Source organism: Rhinolophus ferrumequinum, chromosome 11 (genome assembly GCF_004115265.2).
Source record: "Rhinolophus ferrumequinum isolate MPI-CBG mRhiFer1 chromosome 11, mRhiFer1_v1.p, whole genome shotgun sequence".
NCBI classification, from domain to species: Eukaryota; Metazoa; Chordata; class Mammalia; order Chiroptera; family Rhinolophidae; genus Rhinolophus; species Rhinolophus ferrumequinum.
In genome coordinates this window covers 47,015,513-47,042,017 of record NC_046294.1, presented here as the reverse complement: position 1 = coordinate 47,042,017, position 26,505 = coordinate 47,015,513, and the positions used below count along the sequence as shown (strand labels likewise).

The 26,505-nt window shown below is 39.9% G+C and overlaps 2 protein-coding genes and 1 non-coding gene across 3 annotated transcripts; 1 reads left to right on the top strand and 2 right to left on the bottom strand.

The window, feature by feature from the left end:
• Nucleotides 1-9,317: 9,317 nt before the first annotated feature.
• Nucleotides 9,318-10,336, top strand: LOC117030982 (olfactory receptor 52K1). The gene has a single exon (XM_033121255.1). The coding sequence runs from the start codon at nt 9,335-9,337 to the stop codon at nt 10,277-10,279; it is 945 nt and encodes a 314-aa protein (XP_032977146.1). The 5' UTR covers nt 9,318-9,334; the 3' UTR covers nt 10,280-10,336.
• A 10,194-nt stretch (nt 10,337-20,530) lies between these two features.
• Nucleotides 20,531-21,484, bottom strand: LOC117031252 (olfactory receptor 52M1-like). Its single transcript, XM_033121727.1, has one exon. The coding sequence runs from the start codon at nt 21,482-21,484 to the stop codon at nt 20,531-20,533; it is 954 nt and encodes a 317-aa protein (XP_032977618.1).
• Nucleotides 21,485-24,361: 2,877 nt separating this feature from the next.
• LOC117031398 (U1 spliceosomal RNA) lies at nt 24,362-24,524 on the bottom strand. The gene has a single exon (XR_004424538.1). It is a non-coding gene; the product is annotated as a U1 spliceosomal RNA (small nuclear RNA).
• Between the last annotated feature and the right edge of the window lie 1,981 nt (nt 24,525-26,505).

Sequence of the window (26,505 nt, the reverse complement as noted above, 5' to 3'; positions counted from 1 at the left end):
ATAAATGAAGAGTGAGGAGCAGGTGGAGAAAGGGTGGTACAGGTTGAATACTGGAATGGGGTGGAGGTATGATGGGAAGTAGAGGGCTGCCAGGCTCTCCATGTTTAGTTTATTCCTGATATAATGAAAAAACTAAATGATGTCCTGAAACTCACAGTCACCAGTCTGAGCAGGACTCACGGGTGTGTAGCCTCTGGACTGAAATTGTTGACTATGCTATCTCTTCAGAGCCAACTCTCCTATCAAAGGCTTGACAAAGGCTTAACCTACTCTCCTTTTGGCAACATCACCTAAAGACACAAAGATGCTTTCAAGTTCATTTATTAAAAGAAGACTATGTACCTGAGTTTCTATTTTAAGTCTTTGGGATTTGGTGAACTATCCACTCAGGACCCAGATAAGGACCAACATTTTATCTGAGGCAGGAATGCCTATACAGTCTGACAGTTGGTGTCTAGTCTCTGCCTAAACACTACCAGTTTGGGGGAACTCATGATCTTCCGCGCTATAGGTTCCAAGTCAGACAGTTTTGCTTGTTAAAATTTATTTTTTCCTCTGAATCAGCCTATGTATTCTTTGACTGCTTTTGACCTATACATTCTCATGTCCAAAACCTCTCATTAAACACTTTAAATAAGACATGTCTTCTGACATTTCTTTATACATCATTCAGTCCTTTCTTTGCACATAGATGTATCTTTTGTTTTCACCAAAAATGTGAATTCTTTTCTTTTTTTTTGAAGATTTTATTGGGGAAGGGGAACAGGACTTTTATTGGGGAACAGTGTGTACTTCCAGGCCTTTTATCCAAGTCAAGTTGTTGTCCTTTCAATCTTAGTTGTGGAGGGTGCCGTTCAGCTTCAAGTTGTTGTCCTTTCAGTCTTAGTTGTGGAGGGCGCAGCTCAACTCCAGGTCCAGTTGCCGTTTCTAGTTGCAAGGGGCACAGCCCACCATTGCTTGCGGGAGTCAAACCGGCAACCTTGTGGTTGAGAGGACGCACTCCAACCAACTGAGCCATCCAGGAGCTCAGCTCAAGGTGCCGTGTTCAATTTTAGTTGTATGGGGCACTGCCCACCATCCCTTGCGGGACTCGCAGAATCGAACTGGCAACCTTGTGGTTGAGAGCCCACTGGCCCATGTGGGAATCGAACCGGCAGCCTTCGGAGTTAGGAGCTCATGGCTAACCATCTGAGCCACCGGGCTGGCACCAAAAATGTGAATTCTTAATTTACTAATCCATTCACAAAATATTACTGAGTACCAAATCTGTTTCAAGTCTGTGCTAGGGGCTGGGAATACATAGATTATTAAGGAAGGGATGCTGCACTTATATCTATGTCCTGAAACAAAGAAGGAAATGCTAAGTACAATAGATTGTGTTTTATGAACTCCCCATCCCTAGGTTCAGTATCGTGGAAGAAATAGGTAGGCAAAGCAGGTGGGAGATGGGAATATCGTCCTGTGTTTCTCTCTCTCCCCTTTCCTCTTTCCAAGCAAACTTACATACATACTAGAGAATTCCTTTATTATTAATCCTGACAACTAGAATTTGTGTGGTCACACAACCCTTCATACACTATTGAAGTAGAAATATGTCTCTGTGAGTCCCCAAATAATGTAGGGGACTTTGGAGTGAGTGAGTACCGGGATCGTGTCTCATGAGACTGAAGAATAGAAACACCGACCCAGGAGAGGCAAAGAGTTTTAAAAAGAGGACAGTTTATTATTGAAAGCAAAAGGTCAGAGCTCCCGAGCGGGAGGGGGTCTCGAATGGGGGTGCCCAGTGACTGAGGCAAAAGCTCTTACATTTATACCTTCCCTTGCTTGCTTGGGGAAGGGGAGCTGGCGTCTTTTAACGAAATTCGTCTACCAGGTTTGTTCTGCTTGCCCATCCTGAAGGAATTAGCAAAATAACCCACTCTTATCTATCAGATTTGCTCCATTTGTCAGGCCAAAAGGAATTTTATGATTAACCTTAGGGCGTTGTTACATTTTGTCCTGGAATGAAGGAGTGATTTTAAAACCTGGAGTTTTAGGCTATGGCTGTCTTTGTTTATTTCCACAAGGGACCTCCCTGTCTATCTAACGACATGCTAACTAACCTGTCTCACTTTCTTCCACAAATGCATTCTTCTCCTTTTATTTTATGATGCCCTGTTTCCTCAGAGACTACTGTCTAGGGATTATATATCAGTGTATCTGTCTCTATCTCTATATATCTGTCTATACATATTTAGCTTTGAAAGAAGACTCCCTGGTCAATGTCAGATGGGGTATGGAAGGAAGGTTGGAAGCAGTCAAAGAGGGAAGGGAGTGGCAATAACCTAGAGACACATTTATGCTTGTGTCCCATTTCTGCTTTCATAATTTCCTAAAACAAACAGACAAAAGCACAACAAACTAAAACAAACAAAAAAAGGCAATGATATGCTACTTTTAGTTCCTATGTGGTACAAACCTCTTGCTTGGTTTCTTCTGAGCATAGTTGGGATAGGTGGAAAGCTTAAAAATATCAGTAAATACTAAAACACATAAATAAACAGACAGTAGCTGAATTCCTGCCCTCTGGGCCATAGACTCATTGCTGATTATATATTTTAATGAGGCTCTCTTTTTTAGGGGGCACTGCAAGGAGGGAGTAGAGGTTTAAGTAGACGCACATCAAAGACCAGCCTCTACCCCAAGTGCAGTCTCTGGAGTGTTTTGCATGACACCTGGGAGGCATGACTTAACACCACCGAAAAGGGAAGGGGCATGATCTGCCAGAACCCTCAGGGGTGAGAGCTCTGGGTCAGAGGAGTCCTTTTGTGTCAATCTCTAAAGAATAGGCCAGAGCCTTCCATGACCCCTGAGGTCCCCCCTTAAGTATAGAAATGTCTGCCTCCACATACCTTTGGGAGAAGAGCAGAGGTTTGAGGGGATAAAGGCAGTAGCTCTCTTTCTATCTCCCTTCTTCCCAAACTTCTCTCACTGGAAGAAGGGTGCATTGGATTGTGGACAGAGCTGGACTAGCAGAAAAAGAATAGAGGTGACAGAGGTGTGGTAAATGGGAGACGATGGGGGCACTCTTTTTTCTTTTTCTTTTTGTGATTGCTTTATTTCACGTAGCACAATGTCCTCAGTGTTTATCACTAGGCCAAACAATATAAATATCATGAAGGCTGTTGATGTGTTTTGCTAGATTGTTCCACAGAAGAACTATGCTAGTTGATACTCCTCTCCTCCAGCCATGTATCTATTTTTTTTCTTCATTTTTTAAAATTAGTTTCAGGTGTACAAAACAACGTCATAATTAGACATTTACACCCCTCAATCAGCTACCTGCCTTCTCCATTTTCCTTTATTCCCTCTATTTTGGCTCTTCAATTGAGGGAACATAAGTCCTGATAGTCCCTCACAAATAAATGCTTTGTCTACAAACTCCAGACACTTCCTCCACTATAGAAGATGCCTGCCTCCTTTCTATGCCAAACACTGTGGTTCATATCTCCAGAAAGTCTTAGCTGATGATTCCAGCTTGGATCCTTTTGGGAGATCCTTTTGTCGCTTCTCACTTGCTATCATTTCTCCTCTCACCCACACCAGTGTCCTTGTCCCAGTCAGGAGACTTCTGCATTAGCAGAGAGAAAATGAAGCCTGAACTAGGAAGATGCAGGGAGAAGTAAGAAATACATTTCTTATTGGTTCTTGTCTACAAGCCACATTTTTGAAGGACCTTAGGTGAGTGACTATCTCACTTCCTGTTTCTGGGTCTTAATTGTTCAAATTCATCTTCTAATATCCTCTTATGATATAGGTATAGATTATGAAATAGATGAAAGTATTAACTGAGTATGTTCTGTGTATGGAGACTCATTTAAGCACTGTTGTGAAAAACCCCCCCAAAATAGAAGACAAGTCCTGTGATCTCATGTGGACATTTTGGCTTCTGAAACAGTACGGGCAGGATAAAACACTTTCTACAGAGCAAGTTCGTGGGTTCTGGATATTAGGGATGGAACACTGGCTTATTCACTCCCCTACTCTGAGATTCTTATTCTGGGTGGTGTATATATTTGATAAGTTTCAACAAAAATAAGGGTCATTCACTGTTGGACACCGTGTGTTTTTTTGGGGAAATTGGATAGAACAGATAACTTTTTCTTTGTGTGAGGAAGGGTGAACAGGTCACAGGGTGGTTATTTAAGATCAGAAAGTGAACAGGTCAGGGAGATGTAGAGACTCAGAGATAAAGTGAAATATGTTTGGTTTTATGGAAAAATGTATATTTATTGAGGGTGAAGTTGCAACAGTTATGTGGGATCATTAGTCATTTATAGAGTGTCTGCTATATACCTGGCACTGTTCTTGCCACTGAAGATATAACTGAAAAATGAAAGAATTTCCTACTGTTATAGTTTGTTCCTTACAAAGTCAAAGTGCTTGTTCCTATCAAAGATATGCAAATATTACTTTCATTGGAAAGAGGATTTTATTCTGATGCATATAACCAAGGCTGGTCAGGGTTTCTTAGAACTTCTATCCTGGTTGAATGTTAAATTGAAAGATAATCAACTATTCTGGGTTTGGGTTAGATAGGGAGATCTTCTGAAATAGTGAGGAGACATTTTTTAGTCTCGTGTTCATGCTTCATTTGGTGAAATATTCAACACTTAATGTGTATGCTAGAGGCTGCATTTATAGAAGTGAGTAAGGCACAGTCTCTTCACTCTAAGTCTCGTAGTTGTAGAAGGATAGATATTAGAGCACAAAAGTAGCAATCTGCACACTTTTTAGGAGTCTGTTTCAATAGTAAATGAGAGATGATGGTGTCTTGAATAAGTGTTGTGGCAATTAAAACGGAGTAGGCAATTTGAGATTTACTGTGGAAGGTTGATTGCATTGGACCTGCTGGTAGATTGAATATGGTGCAGGAAGTAAGGGTATAACCAAGGATGACTTGATTCTAGGTGGAGAAACCAGTTGGAGAGAATATTATATACTGAGATATGGAATGCACATAGAGGGAAGAAGTCAAGATTTCTGCCTCATGCATGATAGGTTGAGATATCGATGAGACTGTTATGTGGGTGTATTAAGTAGACAGTTGGATATACTAGTCTATGGCTTAGAGAGAAGGTCAGATGTGGAAACTGATATGTGAAGTTTTAGGATCTGATCACTAAATCAGTGGTAAACGAGTAGAACACCTAGAAAGAGGGTGATGTTCAAGGACTTTCCTGAAGCAATATTCTCCTTTCTCTCTTTTATTTTAAGTTTTCCTTTGCTACTGGATAATTTTCTTCTGTTTAAAAACATACCATTTTCTCTTCCTTCTTAAAAACAATTGAACACCCCCACAGACCCCCACACACCTATGCACACACATATATACAACCTTCTGTTAACTCCACTACCCTCTGCAGTTGTCAGGGCCCTTTTTACGATTGGCCTTTGCAACAAACCTCCTCAAAAGAGTGAGCTATGTTAACCGACTTCATTTCCGCCCCCTCATTTAACTCAGTAAAATAAGGCTTTGCCTCCTTTAGTTCTAGCAAAGTTTTTCTTGCCACGATAGCCAATCCACTGCATGTCCAAACCCAAAGCCAATTCTCTGTTTTGGAATTATTTGACTCATCAGTAGCAGTTAGCATAGTAATAGGTTTCTCCTCCTTAATCCACTACAATCAATAGCCTATCAAGAGAGAACATCATTGTGAGAACTTTTCTGGTCGATTGCCCACTCTCAGTCTCTTTTGCTGACTCTTCATTCAACCCATCTTCCTCTCCACTCCAGCTCTTAATGTTGGAATTCAGTTCTTGGCTCACTTTTATGAACATTCACTATCTTGGTAATCAGTTTCATAGCTATCAATGTTATCCATTTCCAATGTGGTCATCAGCAGCCCAAATCTCTGTCTTAAGCTCCAGGTGTATATATCCAAATATATCAACATGTGTTACATTTCTGATAGACATCTTAAACACAACATATTCAAAATTAAAATCTTGATCTCCCCCTCCAAATCTTTCCCCATCTCAGTTGACAGCAACTCCTTTTTTTAGTTGCTTAAGCTAAAAATTCTGGTGTTATCTTTGACTGCCTTTTCTCTTATGACCTGTCAAAAAATCCCATCGCATTTCTCAAATATATGCAAAATCTGATAGCTTCTCACCACATACATTGCCACCTTGATTCTTAGCCAAATTCTCCCTTCCCTGATGACTATAATAGCCTCCAGAGTCTGTTTTTCTGCTTTTACTCTTACCTTTTCATACCACTCTCATCATAAAAGACAGAGAAAACTTTAAAACAAATTTGTCAGATATGTCATTTTTTCTGCTCAGAAAACTGTGAGAGAAATGAGAAGCCTCTGCAAAGTTCCTACAAAGGCTTACAAGGCTTACCATGATCTGGCCCCATCTTTATGATTTCTATAAATGTCTCATTCATTCACATCATCTGGCTACACTGGTCTCATAGCTGAGCTTTGGACATCAGTCATATTTCTGTCTTAGGGCATTTGGTCTGTTTCCTTTTCTTCACACAGAGGTAATTCCCTATATGCTCCATCTTTTATGCCCATCTCACTTCCTTGCATTACCTTGTTGTTTTAGCTGATGCTGTGGCAACCACTTCGGTGCAGGTATAACCTGATTGCACCTAACTCAGCCATAATCTGCTCCTGGGTTTCTCTGCTCCATTGAATGGGGCACCTGAAGACTTCTCAGCTATTCTAGAGCATGTGTGAATCTGAAGTACAAGGAATTAACACTTTGGGTCCACCCTTGAGCGGGGGTGGAGTAGGGTGGGCCCAGTGGATAAATATACCTCTCTTTCATGTCTCAAACACAAAATTCTGAGGTGCCTTCTATACAATTTTTCATGTGGGATTGGACATTGTTGATCACACATTATCTGGCTTAGTAATGCAGTTTTGGATGTGATTCTCTGCTTTATTGTTTCACCCTTTCATCTCATTCTTGCTCCCTGTTATAATTTTTTCCACATAAACCAGCTGCATGGAACCTGAGGTTCTGACTTTTAAAAAACTGGGCTATTTTCTCACCTCATTCAATTTTTGCTCAAATTCCCTACCCAATGAGGCCTATCCTGATCTCTTTATTTCAGATTGCTACATTCCCCTTCCCCCAACTCCAAGAGTTCCTATCCTCATCACCTTATTTTTTATAACAGTAATTATTATTCTATGTAATTTGGTTAGGTTCTTTTATTATCCTTTTCAAGCCTTTAGAAGATTTGTTCTACTCAACAGTCTGTTTCATTCATGGATTTATTGTTAACCCTCTTAGTAAAAATATTTTTTTCAGTAAATTTACTGAATATATTTACTGAGTGGTTTGTGAATATAAAATTGAACAGAGCTCAATACTGAGCCCTGAAGAAATTCAATATTTAGAGATAAGACAGATACAGAAGAGAAAGTAATGCAGTAGGAAATAGCAGTGTTGTTGTAGAAAAGATGGTTTTTAAAAACAAGAGTTGTCAATTCAGATAAAAAATGCCGAGAGGTCAAGTTGCATGAAAGCAGGTGAGTTACAATGGCACCATCATCACGGAGGTCATTGGGGGTCCTGCTGGGAGTAGTTTTACAGAAATAATGAGATGGAATCCAGATGGGACTGTTTCATTATCAAGTGACATTTGAGAGAGTCGAGACTGAATATAAGCATTTCTAGATTTCTGTGAAGAGAAACAGATTTGAAGTAATAGAAGGAGGAGAAGATAGGAGGGAGAATATTAATGAACATAACGATTTAATAAATATGTAGTTCTGTGGAGGAAGAGAGGTGGAAATGATAAATAGGGCTATGCAAACACTAAAGAATTATACAAGAGAATTTTACACATGATCCCATGTACCTTCCCCAAAATCTCCATGAAGTTGGGGCACTGCTATACCCCATAAAGAGAAGGAAACAGGGGATTGGATGTAAGTGATTTGTGCAAGGTCATGCAGTTAGTGTAAAGGGCAGTCATGATTTGATCCCAAATATTCACATTGTAAAATTTTTCCATACAGCACAGAAGGAAATTAGTTTGTTTTCAATTTGGATATGCTGAATGTGTGTTGCTTATAAGGCATTTAGATGGAAGTAATAAAGCCTAGTTATTTAGGACATAAGAACTTGAGAAAGCGAGAACTCAAACTCAGCCGTCTAACACTATTAATTATGACACTTTAGAGATATTAAATTTCCAAAAACTTAGTTTTCTTATATTGAAAGGAGACCAATTTTTTTCAGTACTTACGTTGTTCAGTGATGTGGTAAATGTTTTAAATACATTATCTTATTTGGTGCTTGTAAAAACCACATTAACTGGATTCTGTAAGAAAAATGGCTGTGTAAAAACTGGGCAACCTCAAAGTTTAAAGATTTAAAAAAAGTAAAAAGAAAATGAGCAAGAGAAGAGGAAAAGATGAAAGACAGTTAAGAATAAAAGGCATTTGTTATGGAAGACAGATATCAGTCTTGCTAAAAATGAGAAAGTTCTGTGATGAAAATGAAGGAGCTAGAAGATGAGTCGAGGAAGAGCCACATGACTAGAGAGGTTAATGTGAATTTAGATGGAGGAGAACCAAAAGAGGAAGCTCCTCATTTTCCCAGGAAGTTGGAGGCAGGGCTGTGTTTACAGATATGTGGACGTGGAAAGGACTTGGAAGATATATCCTACAGCAGTTCTCTTCAGTAGAACTTTCTGCAATGATGGAAATATTCTGTGTCTGAATAGTCCAATATGGTGGCATTAGTCACACGTGGCTATTTTATTTTAATAAATTTAAGTTGCCACATGTGGCTAGTGGCCATCATATTAGATAGAGTAGGGCAAGAGAAAAATATCCAGATTGTGAAATTAATAGGGGCATTAGAAATTGCAAGTTTTATTCACCTTATACAGAGACCCAAGCCTGAGATTTTAGGAGAGAAAACTGGCTTTTGTGATTGTGAGCTTAGCTTGATTATCATGTAGAATGGTACCAATGTATGTTCTGAAAAAGTGAATTGGTTTAAACATATTTTTACTTCTTTTAACAAGGTGCTCCTGTCATCACCACCAACACAGTAAACACTACCTTCTCTCCATTTCTTTATGAAAGTCGTCTTGTAATATCAGTTCTGATCATGTTTAATATTCTATCTACTTAATGAGATTCAAAGTTCCTTAAGGGAAGAAAATACGATGATGCTCCTCCATGAGAATGTCTGTGAGGCCTACTATCTGATTTTATTTAAAGTCTAGCAATGGGAACAAAACCTAATCCTGCCAAAAAAGCTTATATAGAAGATGAAGGAGCCCCATAAAAACGGACAAGGAGAATTTCCACCAGCCATGTTAGTCTCCAATATCACCTCAACCCATCCAGCTGCCTTCTTGTTGATAGGAATTCCAGGCCTGGAGCACCTACATATCTGGATCTCCATTCCTTTCTGCTTCGCCTATACTCTGGCCCTGCTAGGCAACTGCACGCTCCTCTTCATTATCCGAGTTGATACAGCCCTCCATGAGCCTATGTACCTCTTTCTGGCCATGTTGGCAGCCACTGATCTCATCGTCACTTCTACAACACTTCCCAAAATGCTGGCCATTTTTTGGTTCAGAGATCAGGAGATAAACTTCTATGCCTGTCTAGTCCAGATGTTTTTTCTCCACTCCTTCTCCATCATAGAGTCAGCAGTGCTGCTGGCCATGGCTTTTGACCGCTATGTAGCCATCTGTAAGCCACTATACTACACCACGATCCTAACCAGGTCCCTTATCACCAAGATTGGCATGGTTGCTATGACTCGGGCTGTGGCATTAATGACTCCACTCCCCTTTCTGCTCAGACGCTTCCACTACTGCCGAGGCCCTGTTATTGCTCACTGCTACTGTGAGCACATGGCTGTGGTAAGGCTGGCCTGTGGGGACACTCGATTCAACAATATCTATGGCATTGCTGTGGCCATGTTTATAGTGGTGTTGGACCTGCTCTTTGTTATCCTGTCTTATATCTTCATCCTTCAGGCAGTTCTACAGCTTGCCTCTCAGGAGGCCCGCTACAAGGCCTTTGGGACATGTGTGTCTCACATAAGTGCCATCTTGTCCACCTACACACCTGTAGTTATCTCCTCAGTCATGCACCGTGTAGCTCGCCAAGCTGCCCCTCATATCCATATACTTCTTGCTATCTTCTATCTTCTTTTCCCCCCCATGATCAACCCCATTATCTATGGCATCAAGACCAAGCAGATTCGTGATCATGTGCTCAGTCTATTCCGGAGAAAGGATGTGTAGATGGATACGTTTTTTCTCTTACCCACCAGTCCAGTACTGAGTGGATGCTGGATTAAGGTAGAGTGGGAAGATCTCAAGTAGGGAAATTGCAGTCTCCATGTTTGGCGATTCTCCAGTATGACAAGGAAAATGAGGTCCCTTTCTCACAGATCCACCAATCAGATCAAACCAGGTGTGTCCCTATTATCTGTCTAATAGCAGAGGTTTGACTGTCCTATTCTTATACACTCATCACATGATTCGGGAAATCAGAACCTTCCAAAGTGCTATTGTCATCTAGGTGAAAGATGGTAGGAATAATTGGCTGAGATTGGTACAAGAAGCTGAGATTTTGGTGAGCTCTTCATCCAGCTGATGAGTGAAAAATTGAACCACAAATTTTGTGACCCAAAGGCTACTACCACATCTACTACTGAAATTGCCTCTATCTCTTCTGATAAGTGGCCCCCATTCTCTGCCACTCGTTAGCCCACTATTACCCCATGTTATTGGCTTTAAGTTGGACAGTTCCTCTTCTAAAGAGACTTATACCTTCCACTACGTCAGTTTCTTTCTGACCCATACTAAAGGCCAATTACTTTAATGGACAATTAGCAAAGAAACCCTCTGACATCCTTTATAAAAATTTATATCATCATGTAACTAACTTTTCATATGCATATGTCCTTTGGCTTAAAAGTAGAAACAAAACTCGTATTTATTCAATGAATAGAATATTATCTTTGGGCTATGGACTATGGAAACACCTTGACTCTTAAAATTGAGACTTCTGAAACTAAAGAAGAAAATAGTTCCAATATGTAGTTGTAGACTGTATTATTGTTCGCAGATATTTACTAACATTTTCCTCTCCCAGAGAAGGATATTTCCTCACTCCAGGAATGTTAAATCTTTCTATGTGGCTTTCTTTGGCCAGTGGGATTTTAGTGGCATTGAAATGTGTCACAATAATCAAAAACTTTAAAATGTGTTTGTGTAGCTTTGCTCAGTCTCTCTGGCTTTTCACCTCTGCTACAAGAATGAGCATGTTGCCAATCAGAGTTTTTCCTTCAACCTAGACCCGTGATGGAGCAGATGTGAATCTGCCTCATAGCTTGGAACATAGCCACAGCTGACCCACAGAGTTCATGTAACATGAGCAAGAATGACTTTATTGTCTTTGAGATTTGGGAGTTGTTTTATAACATAACACAGAGAACGCTGATTGCTGGAATTGTGAGCTCTTTCTTTCACTCCAACTCCTGACAGTTCAAGACTGAGTATTTAAAGAAAATCCACTATTTCTTCTATCAGCATACCCTAAAAATGATACCAAATTTCATTTATCTTTCTGCTTTGTCTCCTAATGGGAATTCTCATAATTGAACATTCCTTCAGTTAGTTTTTAAAGAATTTCTCATGAAGGCCTATTTATATAACCACATTATTCTATTTTTTTTATTTTGTGACCCTTTTATTTCCTTAGTAATAATTAAAAGGAGTTTCTCTGATTGTAAGAAAAGAAGAAAACCTGAGGTTCTGTAAAAAACATCTCCACGTCCTCCAGGCCCATGTTGTTGTGCCACAGCTTGACTCATAGGCACATGAAGAGTTTCAGTGGATCTCTTGTCAGTTCCCAAGTATCTCAGTCCTCTAGACATTGAGGTAGGGCAATTGGACAGCCAGGAAAAAAGTGGTATGAAACAAGGGATTGGCTATTAGCACCACTTTGGTCAATGGGGTGTTAGTAGATGTGGTACAAGCAGAGGCTTAAAATTTGCTTATACTGTGGGGCTTGTTGTCTTCTGACTCTACTGTACCATGAGACTGTACTATGGTTAGCCCACTGGTCCAAGGAGATGCAAGGAAAGTGGAGCAGAGCTGCCTCATTAACTTGCAGCTTGAAGCAGAGCCTAACAGCCAAGTCCAACTTGGATCGGCAGATTCCCAGCTGACCTGCAGATAGATGAGAAATTTAATTGAGATCAGCAAAGTCATCTCTGCCATTCTCCTGATGTATAAGAGATACATTTTATTGTTGTGTGCTGCTGAGATATTGTGGATATTTTCCCACAGTATGTTCTGGAAACTCATTGTTTATCTGTCGTTGTTAATTAGTAAATTGAATATAATGGACTAAATACGTCTTTCCAGGCTGCAAGATATGATTTGTCCCCATGTTTGGTGTAGGAATGACCTTGACTTTCAGGTAACACATACCTTCCACAGAGTGATTTTGTCCTACATAGAAGTCTAATAGTATATGAATTCAATTACCATACTTAAATTACCATAAAGCACTCTTAGCTTTATTCACAAATAGTCAAAGGAGAGTTTTTTCCTATTTTATATTAACACTGTATGCTTAGGTGGAGCACTCATGAGAACAATGCATGTATGCTATTTTTAGATTTGAAGTTTACCATTACTTAAATACAAGATACAGAAAATGTTTTTGCACTGATTCAAACTTAATTAAACATTTTCTATCATTCTTGCACCCTACTTCTAGATTTTTTAGAGCCTGAGTAATTGTCAGTAAGTTGCCTAAACAATGTCTCTACATGGTTCTTTGACTGACCCAGACATCCATTTTAGCTAGGACACCTCCAGCTCACCGACGGCTTTGAAATGCCCAAATGACAGAGTTAGAATACAGGTTAACAAAACAAGGAAGGCAAGCTTCAGTCTACATTTTAGCACATACATTAGTAATAACCCAAACCCAAGATTTCTGGTCAACATGGAGAGTGGATAAATGTTGTGCTTGTCTCCTTTCATGACCACATTAAAATTACCACTAAACTATAGAACAACCATCATTAAGAATCACCTTAAGTCTAGCTAAATAGAAGCCCTACAACAGAAGAAGCCACCTCAAGACTGGAAAGAGGGGCAGAGATGTGGAACTGGCTAGTGCCACACCCATATGTGGCAGGTAAAAATTGAGAGAAATATCTCAGCTGTGGAGGTCCCCCTAAGGAGCAAGGGGTCACAGCCCCAAACCAGGATCCCCAGCCCAGGGTTCCAGTTCTGGAAGGAGAAGTCCCCATAACTTCTGGATGTGAAAATAGCAGAGATTGTGGCTGAGTGAGACAAATGCTGCTGGAGTCCCATTGTGCTCCTCTTAAAGTGCCTGTGCATGACTTACTCACTGACAAACTCACTCCCTGACAGACTTACTTGCCCTGAGCTCCAACCCTGGGGCAATAGGTGGAAAGGAGCCAGGGACATATGTAGAGGAACTGAATTATCTGGCTTCAGGGTGAGAGCTGGAGGGGCAGCTTTCTTTCAGATAGAAGTGCTGGCAGAAGCCATTGTTCCTTTGCTGAACCCTCCCCTCACCCAGTGTGTTGGTGGCTACAATAGCTGAGTCCCCATCAACATGGCTAACACTATTTGCCTGGCCTGGTGATTCCCTGAGACTGTGCCCCACCTAACTTACAGGTCTACTCAAGCTGATTCCAGTGGCTTTTCCATATAAATGGTATGTCTTAGCTCATGGTTCAGATTATCCTATCATCTCTCCTAGGTTCATAAACTCCAAACAATCAGCATCTGGCCTTAGCATAGCATGCCCTGTACCTCTTGCTGAGCAGCCCCAAGTCCTGCTTTGGCAGCAGCTGGCTTTGGTTTGAGACTTGGCTTCTTGAGGCACCTCCAAGCACAACATTGGTCATGGCCATTTGCAGATTGCTTTGTGGCTAATGCCAGGTGGCTCCAGCAGGGTACAGGCTGTGGCTGAACTTGGCCTGTGGCAGGGTCCCTCCTGGTAGGCCCCTGGGCTAGGCCCCAGTGGCCAACTTTGGACTGAGCCAGAACAACACCGAGTCACTTCCAAGGATTACATGCCCCAAGGCAGATATCAGAGCCCTACTAAAGTGAATCCTGCACCACAACTCCTCTACTGTAGTCAAGGCCAGTAATCCTGAGGATCAATCCCTTCCACTGACATGCAAACAGCAACCAAGTCTCAACTACATCAGGAGGGCACACACAACACCACAAGGAACACACCTGGAGCATCCAGCTCCGCTGAACAGGAAGACTGAGCCACTGGACTCCACAGGACACGTACTACATAAGGCCATTCTACTAAGACTGGGAGGCATAACAGCTCTGCCTAATACATAAAAACAAATACCGGGAGGCAGACAAAATGAAGAGACAAAGAAACATGTTTCAAATAAAGTAACAGAACAAAGCTCCAGGTAAAGAACTAAATAAAACAGCAATCTACCAGACATAGAGTTCAAAACATTGGTTATAAGAATGCTCAATAATCTCAGTGAGAACTTCAACAAAGAGATAGGAAACATAAAAATGGAGATAGAAAACAAAGAGGAACCAATCAGAAATAAAGAATACAATAACTAAAATAAAGAATACATTAGAAGGAATCAACAGTAGATTCGATGAAGCAGAGAATTAAATCAGTGATTTTGAATATAAAGTAGCACAAAACACCCAAACAGAACAGCAAAAAGAATCCTAAAAATTGAGGATAGTTTGGGGTCTCTGGAACATCATTAGGGTACCAAGAGTCATACCATAGGGATACCAGAAGAAGAGAGACCAAGGAATTGAAAGCTTATTTGAAGACATAATGATGGAAAACTTCCCTAGCCTGGCGAAGGAAATAAATATACAAGTCCAGGAAGTGTAGAGGTCGCAAACAAGGTGAACCCAAAGAAGCCCACACCAAGACACATCATAATTAGAATGCCAAAGGTTAAAGACAAAAAAACCCACAACAACACGAATCTTAATAGCAGCAAGTGAAAAGCAGTTAGTTACATACTAGGGAGCTCCTATAAGACTATCAGCTGATTTCTCATCAGAAACTTTGCAGGTCATAAGGGATTGGCATGAAATATTCAAAGTGGTGAGAGGTAAGAACGTACAACCAAGATTACTCTACTTAGCAAAGCTATTATTTAGAATCAAAGGACAGATAAAGAGCCTCCCAGACATTACTACTTTGTAACTACCAATTTGTTTTTCTTAATATCCTCCCCACCTTCACCCATGCTCCCAACACTGCCCCCCCATCCAGAGACCATCAAAATGCTCTCTATCTGAGCTTGTTTCTGTTTCATTTGTTCATTTATCTTGTTCTCTAGATTCCACATATAAGTGAAATCATATGACATTTGTCTTTCTTTGCCTGACTTGCTCCACTCAGTACAGTACCCTCTAGGTCCATCCATGTTGTTGTAGATGACAAGATTTTATTCTTTTTTTGTGGCTGAGTAATATTCCATTGTATAAATGTACCACCTCTTCTTTATCCATTTGTCCATTAATGGACACCAGGTTGTCGCCATTCTTGGTTAATATAAATAGTGCTGCAATGAGCATATGGAGGCACATGTCCCCTCAAGTACTTTTTGGATTTCTTTGAATACCCAGAAGTGGGATTACTGGGTCTTTCTTTGTCTCGTTACAGCCTTTCTTTTAAAATCTATTTTGACTGGTATAACCATTGTTACCCCAGCTTTATAAAAATTTCCATTTTCATGAAAAATATCTTTTTCCATTCCTTTACTTTCAGTCTGTGTGTGTCTTTTGATCTGAAGTAAGTCTCTTGTAGACAGCATATGTAAGGGTCTTATTTTCTTATCCATTCAGCCTCCCTATCTTTTGATTGGAGCATTTAAGCCACTTACATTGTAAGTAATTGTTGTAGCAATAACTACATACCTATCGTTATTATTCATATTTTTGATCCTTTTTTTTTCATCTTAAAGAAGTCCCTCTAAGATTCCTTATAATTCTGGTTTGATGTTGATGACACAGTACAATGCCCTCACAACATTAGATGCATCTGAAAAATTTTGGAGAATCCAAGTTGAGAATAACATTTGCTCCTCTGAGTGAAAATATACCCATCTGTTTCCTTATCTATATCGTATGTCTATCTAATCTGCTTACAGCATATGGTAAGATGCTTGTATCCCTTATAAGATTATGGCTCTCTCACTTTCATACCCAAATAACTTTAACAAATTAGGATTGGACCAGAAGATATTCCTTGAAAAGGAGGAGTCCTTGCCAAGATTCTCATTCAGCTCACAATTGTGAGAACCATAATACATTTTATACTTGGCTGATTTTTGTTCCATTTGAATCAAATGAGTTGGTTTCTTCCATTGCTGAAGACAAAAGTAAGCAATTAGCTATTGTTCCCTAAAGAGGAGATTTGCATTTGTCAGGCAACATTTCCAGAAGTCCAGGTTCCTCAGCTCTTAGACTTTTATTTCTAGATCTTCTGCAGAATTATTTCTCAAACTCAATTCTAGAATTCTCAATTTTAGAATCCAGTCAAAGAAGGATATCAGAGCAGCTGTGACCTCCTACTCTGTGCTTCTCTAGCAAGACACAAAATTCTTGGCTTTTCATTTCAAATACCTGATCCATAAAGAAGACAAGATTTATAAGGTATCTGGTCTGGCAGAACAGGTTTATCCTCCTTGCTTCAGATTAGGGTAGGCACAAAGACCTTCTGTGCCTGGTAGGAGGAAGGACATTCGTTGGGACCATGTCTTTCACTCCTTAAGCTAAGGCTCTCAAGAGTGGTATAGAAGTGGATGCTAATCACTGCTGGGGCATAAGTGAGATAAAGAGGTTGGCTAAGAGAGAGGAAGAGTGATCATTTTGGCCAGTTAGTACAGGATCCTGCAGTTGGGATGAAGGGATGAGCACCAGAAAGTTTCAGAGTGGACAGTCCTTGCCAGGTGATGTGACTGCAATCTCAGTGGATCAACAGTACCAGAGAATCTAGTAGAAGGAGTTCATTTCTCATAGGTCACAATATGAAGAAGCAACATTATTACAGCAAAAGATGTATCTGAGGTCAGAGGCCAGCCAAGGAACAAGGAAGCAGGAGACAGTCCTCTCCCATGTGACTGCCATGGTGGCAATCTTATAAGAACTCACCCATCCGCTACTGCAGTTTTAAACCTAACACAAAGAAGAGGGTGATTAACTGCCTCCAGCCCTGGAGTTTTCTAACTGTATCAGGCTAAATTATAAATTGAAATGGACTAAGGAATTATTAAAGTAGATTGGATTTGGTTTGAAGTGTTGTCTTCTATAAGTCAACTTGATTTATTTTTCTTCTAAGCCCCATTGTGGGTGATACAGATAAAAACCTGAAATCAATGAGATTTTTGCAGAATTGAGCCTGTGCTTTACATATTTTACTTGTTATACAAGGAGATGTGGAGGTATATATATAGCCTTTTACTGTTACAAGATTAGTTAGTTGGGTGTCACTAATTGAAAAGCCTCAGATGTACATGAATGGGTACTGTGGCAGCCAAAGAAGACAGAAGAAAGCTGGCTCTGTTGATATGACTTCCTACAGAGAAGCAAAGAGCAGAGTTTTCCGGAGTGAGGCTTCCGGAGTGAGGCACAATTGCCGACATTCTCTGGCTTTTCCGGGAACTTGTTCCAGTTATTCTTCCTGCCATCACCCTTCCCTGGACCTTTCAGAGCACAATAAAATACTGTTATTAAAAGGCAAATTGTTTTTTTCTTTATGTGTCAGGCACTATGCAGACATTTTAGATTCATTATCTCATTAAACCCTTATAACAAATCCATGAGGAGCTACCATCATTACTTTCATGTTAAAGAAGAGGAAACTGAGGCTTAGCTTGTACAACACATCTCAAGTCTGACAGGTATTGGTTCAGATCCATCTCTGCCCTTTATTGTAATTCCAGAGCCTAAGTTCTTAACCACCTGTGCCACGTGACCCTGGACAAATGAGCATAAAAATGCCTCCTCCCTCCAATGTTCTCTAATCTTCACTTTTCCATGAAGACTTGAAGACTCAAAAGGGGCTGATGACAGTGTCTTTTACTCTCACCTGGGGGGTGGGTGATAAAAAGGGAACAGAGGTATTCGTGTGAAGGAGAAAGAAGATGTTGGTTTTGAAAAATAGATTCAATTATTGGACTTATGTCACATCCCTATAGTGTATTCACCACTGTATATATTCCCTTCCATCCTGTTCTGAGATGGCCCCTTCACCATGAAAGAGTGCAGCCATGGCGACAGTTGACAATGGGATTATACTGCTCTACTGTAACTAAACTCAAACCCTGAGTCTGATAGGCATGGGTGTTGTCATGTGTAGTTGTCCCTGGATAGAGCAGGAGCACACATACGGGTGGTATTTTCTCTTTTTTACCCCTAATCCTTCAATACCATATAAAGAAGCTAGAGATGATTTGTATGTGGGTCTTGGTCTGTGCTAGACCCAGACCATCTAGAGAGAAACTCCTTATTATGGGATTTCTGAGATTTGGCTAGAAAGTTAGTACTAATCCTACTGAATGCAATGAAGTCCAGACTAAAAGCCCTGGAGCTCCATATACATGCTCTGCTTACACAGTATAAATGGACTTTAGGCATTATGCCCAAGAGCATAATGACAAAGGAAATGACAAAGGTTCCTTGTCATTTCCCTCAGCATTGGTGTCACTGATGGATTTGAATATCAGTTTTTTCTGCATTTTCTCCAAAGCCCAGGGTCACGTTTAGGAGATAACTCTGTAAAATAAGCTTCTAACTCTGAGGCTTCTATAGTATCTTTTCATCAACTCCTAATAACAATCAGCAGAAGAACTGACTCCGGGTGGTGAACACAAAATGGGATTTATAGATGATGTATTACAGAATTGTACACCTGAAATCTATGTAACTTTACTAACAATTGTCACCCCAATAAACTTTAAAAAAAATAGAAAAACATCAGCAGGTAGATTACATTTGGCATTTAAATTATGTTCATAATTTTATCTTCATAATAATTGGGTTCATTCATACCCAATAAATGGACTTGGGTTTGGCACTGGACTCCAGGGCCCTTGATAAGGAGATGGGGGATGAACACCCATCACTCGAAAACAATGCAGAAAAATAAATATGGCCCAGCCAGCCTTAGGTCTAGGAATAGGACTCTGAGGAAATAGAAATTTGAAACTCATTAGGATTTTAAGATAAACTTTAAAAAAGAGTATGATATTCTAAGTTTTCCTTTTTTTTTTTTTAATATGAGGCTTGAATTTTAGCTCTGGCTTCTTTAAATTATATTTTCAAAATACTAAGATAATTTATTCTTAACCTAAGGTAAGTCACCTTAGCTTTCTTAGATTTTGTAATGGTTTCTAAACTGAGGTTAAATGCACATTTTAAAGTTTGAAATATTTTAGAACTAAAATGGACATACCATAATTCTGAATCACTGCAATTGGGAGTGCTTGCTTTATTCTGGTTTTCATGCATTACTACAAAACTTCTGTAGGTTTCTAGCCTGAAATAATTTCATTATGGAACTTCTATGATCAATATAAAAAAGGGTCAAAACATAAAATAAATATGAAGCAAGAATTCTCCAAAGACAGATCTGAAGTTATTTCAAGGTTTGTATCTACCAGTGGGTCTCTATTTATTCTCATCACCTTTACTCCATTCTCTATCCAACCTCTTCCATGTCAATAATCTCTATGTAATTTTATTACTATTTCAGTGTGGCTGGTGTCCTTCATGTATCCCATTCCAGGGCCTCCAAAATGAAATCTCCTAATGTCCTTCTCTGTCTCCTCCTCCCTGCTCCCCGTTAACTATTATTAGGAGGAGGTGTGGGATATTGCATTTCCATCTATCTTTATAAATGGGGGAAATGACCGGGATTTAACTCCCGTTAAAAGTAGGGTCTCATTAGATTAAGATTTCTCACATTCATACCATCTCCTTCCTCAACAAAAGGCCTTTTCTGTGGGAAGCCAATAGGATTGGAAAAGCTTGCCAACACTGTTGAGTTTTTCCAGACCTTTACTAATAGAATTTGTAAACTGTCTTCAAGAAGGTCTTAGAGTATAATTTTACTGTCTAGAAATTGTGCAAAACACTCTTCAAAGAAAAACTAAAAATCCTTTACCAAAAAAGATAGAAACAATCCTACTTCTGTGGTCTGTATACTTATACCTATTGTACTTAATTTTATGATGTCAAAAGGAAAAGGGATTTGTAGTACAAAAACTTGTGCCCTGGTTTCTCCTTTCCATTATCAGCTATTCTCCTCTCCACTTTCAGAAAATACATACACGGTCAAATAGAATGTATTCCAGCAATCCTCATAGACACTTATCTCCACAACTCAGGTAAGGTCTAGTTGCTTGGGTCTTATTGCATGAGTTTACCCAGTCAGTCTTTTTCTGTCATCCCTAAATACCTGTATGTTCTATAGATGCAGAACGGTCACTTGAGTTGAGCTGCTGCCTTAAGAAAGTGGAGAAGTCTCTCTTGAATCTGTTTGGTGCGGACAGCATAGACAACTGGGTTGAGAATGGGTGGGATAAGGAGGTAAAAGTTGGCCAAAAGGATATGAATATGGGAAGGCACATGATGGCCAAAGCGGTGAGTGAGAGAGGAAACAGCAATAGGAATATAGAAGACAAGGATAGCACAAATGTGAGAGCTGCACGTCCCTAGGGTTTTAAGCCTGGCCTCAGGGCTGGCCAGCCTCATTACAGCCCTGAAAATCATCACATAGGAGGCAGTGATGGCTAATGAATCCAGGATCAATACTAGGAAGCCAATTCCCATTCCATATAAATCATTGACTGTTGTGTCACCACATGCCAAGGTGACCATGGCCATGTGCTCACAGTACGAGTGGGCAATGATTTGGGTCCGGTAAAGGGACAGCCTCAGGCGAATCATCAGGGGTAGGGGTCCAATGTAGAGTACTCCACGGAGGAGGGCAGCCAGGCCCAAACGACCCACCATTGTGTGGGTGAGTACTGAGGTATGGCGTAGTGGGTCACAGATGGCCACATAGCGATCAAAAGCCATGGCAAGGAAGATGCCTGACTCAACTGTGGCGAAGCAGTGGATGAAGAACATCTGGGCCAAGCAGGCATTGAGGCCAATGTTGTGGTCACTAAACCAGAAGATTCCCAGCAGTTTGGGCATAGTAGAGGTTGACAGGACCAAGTCAATGACAGCCAACATGCACAGGAAGAAGTACATGGGCTGGTGCAGGCTGCGCTCCACCTTTACCACTGCCAGGATGGTGACATTTCCCACCACAGCCACCAGGTACATAGAGCTGAAAGGGATGGAGAGCCAGATGTGTAGGGACTCCAGCCCTGGGATGCCAGTGAGCCAGAAAGAAGTAGGCACCATGCATGCATTATTAGGCACGAACATATTTCGCTGTGGGGAGTATCCAGGGGACAGGAGTTCTTAGATTTAGATTTTTACTTCTATGAGAGATATTGCCTCTGAAAACTGTAGACTACTGGCTCTTATTTCCATCCTGGGCAACTGGTGGAACCTATAATAAAGAAGAATTCTGAACGCCTACTTGAAAATTGACATATTACATATGTTATAAAAGAAACTATGCATGAAAACACCCACAGGTAAATGTAGAAACAAGCATGCTATGATTTCTACTGCTAAATTGCCCTACTCCATTGTAGAAGGCCTCAAAATTGTTCATCCCCTTTGCCCCAGTAATTTTGCTTTGGTAAACATTTTCTAAAGAAAATGAAAAATACAGAGAAGTTCTACGTGCAATGATTAAATATAAATGCATGTAACATGTTTAGCCCAGTGCCTTCTCATCACTTTATAAATAGTAATATTAACACCGTCAATAATAAACATTGAGTAGCTATTTGCAAGCATTGATTTTATAATATAAAGAAGAAATATGTTCAAACATAAAGCATTGTTTAAATTATAGTACATCCATTCAATGAATTTAATTTATATTTATAACGTTCTTAGAGCTATGTATTTACCTGGTAAAATGTTTACATCTTATTTCAGTTAAGTAAGGGGATGGCAAGAGGCAGGTTAAACTATAATTTCATTAAAATATATGTGTGTGTCATGTAGAAAAACACCTTTAATGTAAAAACACACACTTTTAGTCTTCTTCCTCTTTTATATGTCAATATTCTGTCTTTTGAAAATGGCCAAGAGCTTTAAAAATCTTATAAGTTGTCAAAAACCCAATCAAAAACATAATGGGACAATTTATTAAGAAAAATATATTAGTGAGGTACGATTCCCTTTACTCTAATGGTTTAACACTGGTTTTGCCAGATTGTCAAATCTAATTGACTTCTTCAAAGATTACTTGGAACAGGACCTAATTTCTCAAAAAAAATTTTCTCTCATTTAAGGTTGCCCAGATTTCATGTTTAAAAAAATGAAGAACAGATAGAGTAAACCGTTTTTAAGGAACTTTAAGGACAGATCCCATTAAACTTTCTGACAATCTGGCATTGCATATAATTTTAGATAAAAGAGGCACATATTTTTATGAGCAAATCCCACTGGATGTTTTGTCCATTATGTAACGATAGTGATTACAAAGAATGGGCTGACAGAGACTGAGAAGGATGTGATCAGTCAAAGAGTTCTGTTGACTGTTTTCTATTCTTTGAAGAGACAGGGAGGATCGGCACTAAAGTTCTGGCCACCGCTTGTAAAATCCTTGCCCACTTCTTGCTCTTTTTCCTCTCGCTAAGAATCGAACAATGGCTCCCGTTGCTTCGCATCCTCAGGGTCTAGGACCTGAGAGAACAGGGTCTAATTTGGGTCCTGCCCTGTCTTGGGCTTGCAATTCTCATGTTTCTCATCAGATTCTCAGCAGAGTCAAGTCTCAGACTCCCCACATACACCATGTGACTTTCTTCACACAGCTATGTTTTGCTGAGAGGTTTCACCACCTTCTTGGTTTTTACCCAGGCAAATTTCCCCCATCCTTCAAGGCCCATCCTAGGTCTTCCCTCCTCCACAAAGCTTTTTTTGGTATCTCTGTTCTATACTAGAGTGGGCGGCTAAGTAGTCACTGAATTCTCCCCAACTGTCACAAATAACCCATTTACATTTTAAATATTCCTGTCTAAAATATAAATAGCAATTACATTTTTATATCAAATAAGAATAATAAATGTGCCTATGTAACTTCAGGGATTCCTAATTCATGCTCCAACACACAGTTAATTTTACATTTACAAGTTTTCTTACTTCTGGGTCAGGCTTTGACTGGGTGTTGAAAAAAAAGTTTTGTAAACTTTAAAATGGTTCACAACTGTTCTTTTACATTAACTCTTACTGACTTCAGCAATTCTGTGAATTGGGTACTTCAACATGCCAGTAGTAATGTGTGTGAAGTCACTTTCTCAGGGATCAAATGGAAGTTTCTGGGGATCTGCAGGATAAGATGGTAAAGGGAAAGGGGCCCTGGGAAGCAGCACCCCAGGACCAGCCCAGGGCACCAGCTTTGTCAGCTACCAAACAAGTGTTCCCTCTCCAGATCTTCATCTCACTCTGTGTTCGGGCAAATTGCCTAACCTCTTAACGTCTCAGCCCTTTTCATAAGAGAAATGGGGAGAATACCAACTGCAAAGGATAAGTATACTACAAAGAACAAATTAAATGTGAGGCTCTTGGCACATGGCGACAGTTTCCTTTCCCTAAATTCACTATGGTGAATAGACCAGAAATTTACATTCTGCAGATTGGAATAGTTTCCTGTGTCTCTTTGTTTCATGGAACATCTTTGAGAATTCCTCAAAAGTCCAGGAATTGTAGAGATGGAACAGTGATTTAAGGGGAACACTAGTCAATATACAATTTTATCTCATAACAGGGTGAATGTCTGAAGTGTTCTCTAAAAATATTGTGATGAACTACCATTCTAAAGCAGAAAGGGGCCTAATTACTGAATGTCAGGGTAGCTCAAAATAGTAGCTACTCATCACAACGGGATGGACTTAAGCCCAGATTTCTAACTTTGATTTGTGTTAGTTTAATCAATGAAATTGTTTTAGGCTGGGACAAAGAATGTGAACATGTGTATAAAAATAAAGCTACCAAGTCGATAATTGGCATCTTAAGTGGTGGTTTTTACTAGATTGTGGCACCTAAGTTGTGTTACTTTAAGTTGCTGAAACAGAATATTCCAGAGAAATTTTTTTGTGTCATCTCACATGAGGGCATGCTTACCTGGACACTACTGACATGCCTGTAAGTTCTGGAAGAAGTATTCTTTTTTTTTTTTTTTCTTAGGGGAGAGCGCGAACGCAGTCCCCCACTGCACAAATTATGCAGTCGAGTTTCCCACATTTGGGGAAATCGCAGGGGTCAGCACATCCGGAGTGCAATGGATAAACCTCGCCCTGGGAAAACCACCTTCGTGATCATGGTATCTCCCTTGCCAGGTAAGTATGGAAGAGGTATTCTGATGGTGGTATTCAAAGCATCCTGAGAGATGCTTTGTTGTGGTGAAATAAACATGGATTAGAAGCAAGATCCACTTAGGTTCAAGTACTAACTCCACTGTTTCTGGCTGTGTGACTTAGGAAGTGCAATCTCTCTGCCTCTGTTTTCTATGCTATTTCCCAGTCTGTGAAATGAAGTGTACATCTCTAGGTATGTTAGAGATATTTCACGTAGTAAATGAACTGTTTATAATGTGTGTGTATGCATGCGCACAGGAGGTCAAATATTGGGATGCCTGGCCTCTGGAATAGGCATTGTATTCCCTTCTTTACTGACTCCTCACCTCTGTTTTTTGCTCCTTCCCCAGAACAGACACAGTGTTTTTTACCATGTGACCGTGGTGACTCCATATTCTTCTTTCCCAGCTGTATGAATAGCATTTTAAAATGGATATAATCAATTGAAGAGACCAGTGATGGTGTAAGGATCAGCTCAGGAGAGAAGGTTGCTTGACTGGAGCAGAAGACAAGAGGCCACATCAGGCTGGAATAGTCCAATCTTTCCTCTTGTGTTATGGAGTGTATTAGGTAATAAAGCCTTGGGATTTCTCCTCTTCTTTGATTCATGACCCATGTCAAATTATCCTCAATGTATTTCCTTTACTTTTGACTAGAACTGTGAAGATAAGCCCTGGATGGACTAAAAATCAAGTGTAGTTTCTGAAAATTAGTCTGTTTCCAATGACTTTGGTTCCAATCTCTGGAATGTACTTACCCATTGGGGTGCTGTCCACACAGCTAGCTTTAAGCTTTGTTTCTAACAATGATCACCTCTTGTCTGAATGCTTAGGCAAATTTAGTTCAGTCAAGGGAGGCTATGGCCCTGATCTCTTCACTATTTTCTCATGTCCCCCTCTTTATCCAGGTGCTGAAAATAGCCAGTTATGTCCCAAAGGTTGCACAGAGAAACCTGTGCCCTTCCCTCTGGATCTTCAGTTACTCCCTCTTGGGAGTAGTGTTCACTTCTTATCCCACTCTACCTCCCAGAACTAGATTATAGACTTATTTCTATCCTCCTGCTGGGGCTCTTGGTAGGCCCCCAGGTCTCTGACTGTCCTCTCCTCAGGGCTCAGGTTTTCAAAGACTCCAAGAGGGACATTGGGAGAGTTCACAAGAGAAGGGCAGGGAGGGGAAAAGAACATATGATAAAGTATAACCATATGAACACTTTTATTTTTATTATTGCTTACATTATTTTAAAAAAACTGTTAACATAAAACCTTGCCTATACATATAAAGAAGAAAATTACTTAAATACAAATGTTATACTTCTAGTTTTTTCAATGCGTGTTTGCTTAAAAATATTTATGATCACAAGTTACAATTGTTTGTGCCCATGTCTGTGGTTACTTTAACCTACCCTTCTCAGAGTAGTGAAAAGGCTAGTTTCAGTTTTCCCACTATACCGTGTGGCACAGACATAGGTGTCGATATTCTGTTCCTGCTCAGTCTTAGGATAGATTCCCACGGAATATTATTGACCATTGCACAGGCCTCGCAAATGCTCTTATCAAATTGCTTTCCAAAACTGTTTGTACACCTTGTGTTTAACCTAGCATTAAGTGAGTTTATTTGCTTAATTGTCTTGTAGTAATTTTTAAAGTATCCATTACATTGATGAACAAAAACAAAAATAGTTTTCATTTTTTTAATTTCTACAGAGTGAACATGTCAATATTTGGACAATTTGTGGCCAATGTATTTTGAACAATTTCTTTCCCCACGTTTTTTCTGCAATATACTTAGTATTCCTAAATAAAGTAGGGAGAATGATTTTAGGAAATATAGGAAAGATTTAATGTTTTCTATATAAAGTTCTGACATATACAAGGAGGGACTTTTATGGTCACTGTTACTAAATCATAATATTCCATCTTTATTATGGGAACCCTCAGTGAGATTTCCTAATTATTCACACAATGTTTTCTC